Raw genomic sequence first — 8306 nt, forward strand, 5'->3', positions numbered from 1 at the left:
TTCTTTTAGCTTGCTTTCTTCATACTTCACTCTTTTATCTTTTTTTCTTTCTTTTAAATTTTTTTTGTTGCTTTGTGTTTTCCTTCATTCTCTTTTGGCTTTCTTTCTGTTCTTCTTTTGTTTTTTTCTTGTGTCTTTCTGTTCTTTTTTTCTTTCTTCCTTGCTTCTTTCTTTCTTCTTTTTTTTTCTTTTCCTTTTATTTTTCTGTTGGTTTCATGTTATGTACTCTTGCTTTCTTTGTTTATTTCTTTGTTTCTTTCTTCTTTTCTAATTTCTTCACTTTTTTCATTTTCTTGTTAGTTTTTCTTTTCTTTCACTTTCTTTCTTTCCTCTTTTCTTCCTTTCTTTCATTTTTATTATCTTTTTGCTTCCTTGCTTCATTTTTTTAATGATTTTTCTTTTCTTTTTAAATAATTTTTCCTTGTTGGTTTCATGTTATTTAGTCTTGCTTTCTTTCTAATTCTTTTCTTTTTTAATCACTTTCCTTTTTTATATGTCTTTTGATCTTCTTCCTTTCTTCTTTTCTTTTTTTTCATTTTTATTATATCTTTCTTGCTTCCTTCCTTCATTTTTAATTTTTTTCTTTTTTTTTCTTTTTTATTATTTCTTGTTGCTCTCTTTCCTTCTTTCTTTTTTTCTTTCTTCTATTTTTCTTTTCTTCCTTCCTTTCCTTGTTCCTTCCTTCCTTCCTTCCTTGCCCAATTCTCACCCCACTTAAGGGGTGCAAAGCAGCAGGACCCCCTCCCAATTGGGATCCCCTCACCCTCCCAAAATGTGGGGACTTCACCTCAGCCCCCCAAATTGCAGGGGGTTTCGGCACCTTCCCCAAATTCACTGCAACCTCCCAGAAGCCACCTAGAGGCCCCAAAATTGTCAAAAAGCAGCAGGAGCCTCCCCAAAAGCAGCTCCTTCTTTCCCTTCCTGAAATGCCCCACTCCAAGTGCCCAAACCACCCCATCAATCCCAAACTTCATCCCACCCCCACAATGCCACCCCCATCCCATCCCATCCCATCCCATCCCATCCCATCCCACCCCATCCCATCCCATCCCATCCCATCCCATCCCATCCCATCCCACCCCTCCTGGACACCAATTCCCCTTCTGTGCTTCCTGACTCCCCACAGCCGGGCCTTGGGGCTGACGGATCGAGCCATTTGGGGCTGCCATCGACACATTGGGGCTGGCATTGAGTTGATTGCAGGCACCCGCTCAATCCCTCCATCCCAAATGGGAGCTTGGAACCTCTCCTCAGGCCTTGCTGTGCCCATGGGCTCACCTCAAGTCCCAAAATGAGAGCCAGGGCCCCACAGCCCATTCAGAACCTCTCAACATTGCCACAAACAGCAGCATCCTTCCCAAAATGGGCTCCCTGCATCCCTGACCATAGGTCCCTCTTCCAAGCACCAGAGACCCCCTCTCACAACCTCTCCCAAAACATTGGGGGGACCCCAAAACTGCCTCAGGAACGGGACATACCCTGAGATCCCTTCAGGAATGTGGGATACCCCAGAACCCACTGAGGAACGGGGTCCCCCCGGCCTCATCATGCGCAGCCTTCAGCTGTCTCAGGCAGAGCCCATCCCGCCCTCAGCAGCCCCAGCCCAGCCCAGCCCAGCCCTCCTGGGCAGGAAGCCCCAATGGCCGAGCCGGCCTGGGACACTTGCAGGGATGCGGGGGCAGCCGCAGCTTCTGGGGCCAGCCTGGGCCAGGCCCTGAGCGCCCTGCCAGGGAACCATTGCTGCCCCACATCCCATCTCAGCCTGCCCTCGGGCAGCGGGAAGCCGTTCCCTGGGGCCCGGCCCCGCAGGCCCTTGGCAAGAGTCTCTCTCAGCCAGCAATTGCTGCTCCTCCCTGCTGCGGGGCCCAAGCTGCAAGTTGATTTTCTGCCGCTGGCCCCGGCCCAGCCCCGAGCCAGGGCCAGGACCTTGCCCTGGAGCTCTGCGGGCGCTGCCTTTGTGCGGCCGCAGCGCAGCGGCCGCAGCTCGGAGCTGCCCTTTGTGTCCCCGCCGGCAGCTGCCAGAGCTGGCGGGGCCGGGCCAGGGCCGGGCCAGCCCCGGCCTTCCCGGCTCTGGGACACAGCGGCGGCAGCCCCAGCCTTCCAGCCCTGCACACGCTCCCACACAAGCCTCCAGAGCCGCGGCCACGCAACGCAACTGACCGGCCGCTGACCCCCCAGCCTGGCCTGATGGCCATTCCTCTGCCCACACCTCGGCCAAGCTCCCCTTGGCCACCTCCTGAGCCACAGTGCCACACACAAGTGGCACATACAGCTACAGAGCTCTGCCCACAGCTGGCAGGGAACGTTCATTCAACAGAAAAACCACCAAGAAAAAGAGAACTGCCCCCAGCAGAGCTGTTCCCTCCTGCAGTAGTTACACCTGCACACCCACAGCGCCTGAGACTGCAAGCAATGAGCATTCCCTGGGCACATGTGCAGCCCAAGCAGCTCGAGGACAGCCTTGCAGCAGGACTGCTCTCAGCTGAGCCAAAAAGGCCCCTCTGGCAGCTGCAGGGCCATTGCAAAGGGCAAGGGCCAGAGCCTGGGCCCACGGCGGAGGAAAGGGCTCTCAATTCCCCTGCCCTGCCACCTCAACCCTGTTCCCAGGCTGCTTCCCACACAGGATTGCTCTGCAGGACTGCGGAAAGCTGAGAGGCAGCTCTGGCTTCTCCACTTCTCCTGTGCTAAAGCTGCCTGGCAGAAGAAATGGAGGGACAGCTCTGGTGGCACAATCCCTCCCGGCCCAGGGCCCAGCACTGGGAAGGTCTTTCCGTGCCGAGGCTTTGCTGCGGCCAAGGAAAGCTCCTGGCTCAGGGTCACCTTTCCTGCTGGGCCAGAGCCCCCGAGTGGCCCAGCAGCAGCAGAGAATTCCAGCACAGCCCCGGCACGGGCAGGGCGGCCCTGGGCGGGCTGCGGGAGCCGGCAGCGCCTGAGCTCAGAGCAGCTGAGCCCGGGGGCTCTTGGCCAAGGCCGAGGCCCAGCGAGCATTTCTCAGCTCGCAGGGCGGCCTGGAAAGGTGCTGGGGGGGATCATTCAGCCCCCAGGGCGGTCCCAGTGGCTCCCAGGATTTCCATGTCCGTGCTCCCAGCGCTGCTCCCAGCCCTGATCCGTGGGGATGGCAATGTCCCGCTCCCTTCCCGGGGCAGGCTCACACCTGAGCCAGGTGTGCAGGGCAGGACCTTGCCCTGAGCCCAAGCCCTGTCCCCCCTGCAGGATCTGCTTCCCATCGGCCTCTTCCTCCTGCGGCCCCAAGCCCAGCTCGGTGCTGAACGAAGGGCGCTGGGCCGGGGTCATCCCCCGGCGGGGGCTGCACACCCCCTCTGCCCCCTCCCCAAATTCCCTCCCGGGGCAGCAGGGGCTGCCTCAGGAGCCCTGGGGCTCCTGGGGCTCCGTGCTTTCCTTCCTAAAGAAGAGAACCATCCTTCCCATCCAGGCTCCCATGGCCAAAACTGAGATTCTACCTCCCAAATTCTGTCTATCCAAGGATTGCTCCCAGACAAAAGCTGCCATGAGAGACAGGTCTGGCTGCCCTCGCCCATGGTGGCCACCTCTCATCTTCTTCCAAAACTCTTGGACTTTGTGCTTTTCTTTCATGTGGAATAAACCCATCCTTCTCAACAAGGTGTCCATGGCCAAAATTGGGATTCCACCTCCCAAATTCCCAATATCCAAGGGCTGCTCCCAGACAAACCTGCCAGGACAGACAGATGTGGCTGGCCTTGGCCTCTGGTGGCTGTGTCTCATCTGCCCCTGAAACCCTGGGGCTCGGTGCTGCCCTTCCTCTGGAGACCACTGTGACCCTGCGTGGCCTCGTGGAACCCAGGGGCCGTTGTGACCCTGCAGGGCTGGTGGCACCAAGGGGACCATTGTGACCCTGTGGCGTTCCATGGAACCAAGGGGCCACTGTGGCACTGCTGGCCCCAAAGAACCAAGGGGCCTTTGTGACAGGGCAGCTGGGGAGGCCCAGAGTGGACACCAGGAGAAAGGAATTTCCCTCCCAGGCAGGGCTGGGGTGCAACACGTCCCCCAGAAGGAGTCTGGAGCAGCCCAAGGCTTTGTGTGCCCAGGCAGAGGCAGGCAGGACGCAGAGCTGCCAGCAAAGGAAGGGGCCAGCCAGGTGGGGCAGCCGGGGGGATGAGGACAGCCTGCAGGGACAGAGGCGCAGGGCAGGGACACCGTGGGACAGCCTGGGCTGCAGAGGGCAGAGGGATGGGCAGCAGCTGCAAGGCCCTGACAGAGCCAACTTGTGCAGCCCTTTGGCCACGGCTGCTGGCCCTGGCCCTGAGGCCAGGAGGGGACAAGTGACCCCTGCAGCCCTGGGGCCTCAGGGCCTCCTTGTCCCTGCCCAGCAGCCTGGCAGGGGCCGCCCCATGGTGCTGCCCTGGGCACTGCCCATCCCCACATCCCAGTGCCCCGGCAAGAGCCCTGAGCACTGAGGGAGGGACAGGATCTGCCTTGCCAGGGGCTGGGGCTCAGGCCTTGGCCCTTTGCACTCCTGGAACACAGCCAGCTTTGCTCAGCACCAGAGACACCTTTCCCTTGCTTGTCCCCCCCTGCCATCGCTGCCTCCAGAGTTCTGCTCTCACTGGAACCTGGGGACACTTTCACGTGAGTCGTGTCCCTCACTGGGACCCATTAAAAGTTAAAGAAACTTTGGACTTCGAATCTGACTTTGAGTTCTTGGGAAGTTTTTTGAAGACACTCTGAGGGACTGAGTCTGATGTGAACAACACCAAAGCCCCGAGAGGGTCATTAAAATCCTTGTGCTGCTGCTGTGCTGCTGAGCTGGGCTGGGCTCCTGGCACAGAGGGAACTCTCAAGCTCCTGGCAACCAGTGAGAGCTTCAAAGAGGCAGCTCTGCTGAGGAGCAGCTCCTCTGCCAGCCCAGCAGGGCTGAGGGCACTGCCTGCAGGTACCTGGCAGGAGTGAGCAGAGAGCTGGCTAAAGCAGCTGGGAGGGCAGCTCTGAACTCATTCCTGGAGAAACCTTCCCAGCGTGGGACACAGTGAGTCTCTGGCTGCAGGGATCCTCTAGAGCTGGCCCATGGCACGGCTGCCATGGCTGTGAGGATGGCTCTGCTGCCGTTCCTGCCTTGGGGGAGGATGTGCTGCAGAGCGGGGCTGCCCTGGGCACCGTCAGAGGGACAGGGCAGGACGGCTCCTGCTGCCAGGGCCGGCTGCAGGCTGTGAAGGTGGGCAGCAGCCAGGGGTGCCCAGGGCTGTCCTGCAGAGCAGCTCCTGCAGCCCTGAGGGCTCTTTGCCAGGCCAGGGCATCTGCCACCTGCCAGGGGCAGCTCTCAGCCTGCCTGGCAGCTCCCCATGGGCGGTGCAGGGGAGCTGTGGCTGCAAGGAGTGACTCCTGCAGGGCAGGTCCTGCTGCTGTGGAGAGGCTGCTGTGGGGGCCAGGGCTGCTCAGAGCTCCAGCTCATGCCCAGCTCATTCCTGAGGGGATTTTCATGAGCACATTCAGGGCAGGAGATTCCTGCTTGAGTCTCTGCTTTCCTCAGTTTGTGCTCCCACTTTTCCCAGGCTCAGCTTGGTGGGAATGGAAACTCAGCTGTGCAGGTGGAGCAGGGGCTGAGGCTCTTAAACCATCCCACTGAGGATTCCTGGGAGCCTCAGCAAGTGCCTGCACCTCCGCGGCCTCCAGATCCAGCCAGCATCACCTTTCCATGGTGCCCAGGCCCGGGGGAGCTGCTCTTTAATCCCCGCAGCCCCGAGCGGCTGCCGGGCAGGGCTGGCCCAGGGGCTGGGCTGGGCTCCGGCAGCAGCGGCAGGGACGGAGCCCGGGCCGCAGGAGCAGCTCCCGGCTGGGACAGCTCCAGCAGCAGAGCCGTGGGCAGGGAGGGAGGGAGGGAGGCAGCGCTGAGGGCAGCCCTGCTGAGGGGAGCTGTGGCAGCTGCCGGGCCTGCCCTGCAGTGCAGACACCGCCCTGAGCAGCGCAGCCCCGGTGTCCCCTCGCAGCCAGCACAGCCCTCAGCCCGGGGGCTCGGGGCCCTCAGCCCGGGGGCTCGGGGCCCTCGGTGCCCTCCTGGGCCGGCAGAGCAGCACCAGAGATGAAGGGCATCTCTGCGGCCGCGGGCCCGTTCCTGCTGCCCGGGGCCTGAGGGCGACTGTCCTGCCCTGGTGCTGCCCGGGAGGGGCTGGGCAGCGCTGCGCAGGGAAAGGCTTTTCCTCAGGGCCCGGCTCTCTCTCCTTGCCCTGCTCAGCTGCTCCTGGCGCTGCTCAGGGGCTCTCTGGGAATGGCAGCTCCAGCTGCAGGCTCAGGCCCAGCCCTGGGGCTCCTCCTGTGCAGGCTGAGCACAGCAATGGGGTGTCCCAGCTCCCTGTGCCCCGGGAGCTCTGGGCACGCCGGGCTGGGAGGCTGGCAATGAGCCGGCTCTCCTCCAGCAGGGCCATGGACAGGACCCTCGCTGTGCCCTCGGGATGCCATCCCAGCTGTGAGCTGCCTTCCAGGGGACACTGGGGCCGGGAGTGTCCTTGGCCAGCAGTGGGGCTGAGACTCTGAGAAAGGCTGAGCCACTTTGCTCTGCTGTGGGTCCCTCTGCTCTCAGCTGTGCCAGGCTGATTTTCAGGGGAACACAGTGACTGCCCTCGATCTCAGGAAGGGCAGCTGGGGACAGATGGAGCGACAGAGCAGCTCCCCTCACCCTTCTCTGAGTTACAGCCAATGCTCTTGCCTTGCACAGCTCTCTGCTCTCCCTGGCACGGCAGGAAACCCTCTCAAAGTGCCTTTGGCCGTCACCGTTCCTTAGCCCTGGCACAGGAGATGCTGCCCAGCTCCTCTGCCTCAGGAGCACTTTGGGCTGATGGAGTCCAGCCCCAGGACCGGCCCCTGTCCCCATTCCCATGTCCCCGCTGAAGCAGAGCAGAGCTGACTCCTCGCTGTCCATGGGCACAGCCCCTGCTCGTCACAGCAATGGGGCCAGATACCAGCAGAGCTCCAGGCACGGGGCTGAGGGAAGGGCTCTGAGAAAAGGAAAACTGGGGGGCAGGGCCAGGAGAAAGGGCTTGGACATTGCTCAGCAAAGTCTCCCTTGACTCCTCACTGTCTCGTCCTTCAACAGCACTCCATGGCCAGAGGCTCAAAATGTGCAACAGCAGCTCCATCAGCCCCTTCCTCCTGCTGGCATTGGCAGACACGCGGCAGCTGCAGCTCCTGCACTTCTGCCTCTTCCTGGGCATCTCCCTGGCTGCCCTCCTGGGCAGCGGCCTCATCATCAGCGCCGGAGCCTGCGGCCAGCACCTGCACAGCCCCATGTTCTTCTTCCTGCTCAGCCTGGCCCTCACCGACCTGGGCTCCATCTGCACCACTGTCCCCAAGGCCATGCACAATTCCCTCTGGGGCACCAGCCACATCTCCTCAGCATGTGCTGCTCAGGTGTTTTTCTTTCTGTTCTTCCTCTCAGCAGAGGATTTCCTCCTCACCATCATGTGCTACGAGCGCTACGTGTCCATCTGCAAAGCCCTGCACTACGGGACCCTCCTGGGCAGCAGAGCTTGTGCCCACATGGCAGCAGCTGCCTGGGCCAGTGCCTTTCTCTACGCTCTCCTGCACATGGCCAATACATTTTCCCTGCCCCTGGGCCAGGGCAATGCCCTGGGCCAGTTCTTCTGTGAAATCCCACACATCCTCAAGCTCTCCTGCTCACACTGCCACCTCAGGGAGCTCGGGCTTGTTGTGTTTTCCATCTGTTTAACTTTTGGTTCTTTTGTGTTCATTGTTTTCTCCTATGTGCAGATCTTCAGGGCTGTGCTGAGGATCCCCTCTGAGCAGGGCCGGCACAAAGCCTTTTCCACGTGCCTCCCTCACCTGGCCGTGCTCTCTCTGTTCCTCAGCACTGTTATGTTTGCCCACCTGAAGCCCCCCTCCATCTCCTCCCATCCCTGGATGTGGCCCTGTCAGTTCTGTACTCGGTGGTGCCTCCAGCCCTGAACCCCCTCATCTACAGCCTGAGGAACCAGGAGCTCAGGGATGCCCTGAGGCAAGTGAGGACTGGATACTTTTCACAAGTTAAAATCTTTCTATTTTCTTCTGCCATGCGAGGAAAATTATGACTAGGATGCTTCTCAGAAGCAATAAACTCTCTCTTTTCTGCTCCAGAACCTTCAGAATTTAACTCTTTACAATCTTGGCCTCTTTTTCCTCTTTGTCCATATTTTCATTGGTGCTTTTTCTTATTCTTTTTCTGGTGTTATTCTGCTTTTTATAAAGTACTGTAGTACTACTCCTTGCATTTCTGCATGAACATCTACCTTTCTTTTGAAACACAAAGACTTTCAGGAGGCTTCTTCCCTGTGCATTTG

The 8306-nt window shown here is 59.3% G+C and overlaps 1 protein-coding gene across 1 annotated transcript; it reads left to right on the forward strand.

Annotated features, from left to right (window-relative positions):
* Positions 1-7089: 7089 nt before the first annotated feature.
* Positions 7090-7935, forward strand: LOC309585596 (olfactory receptor 14J1-like; the record flags this gene model as incomplete). Its single annotated transcript, XM_082303540.1, has 1 exon — positions 7090-7935. The coding sequence occupies one exon, from the start codon at positions 7090-7092 to the stop codon at positions 7933-7935; it is 846 nt and encodes a 281-aa protein (XP_082159666.1).
* Between the last annotated feature and the right edge of the window lie 371 nt (positions 7936-8306).

This window comes from Coloeus monedula (genome assembly GCF_965178545.1).
Source record: "Coloeus monedula genome assembly, contig: HAP1_SCAFFOLD_80, whole genome shotgun sequence".
Taxonomy (NCBI): Eukaryota; Metazoa; Chordata; class Aves; order Passeriformes; family Corvidae; genus Coloeus; species Coloeus monedula.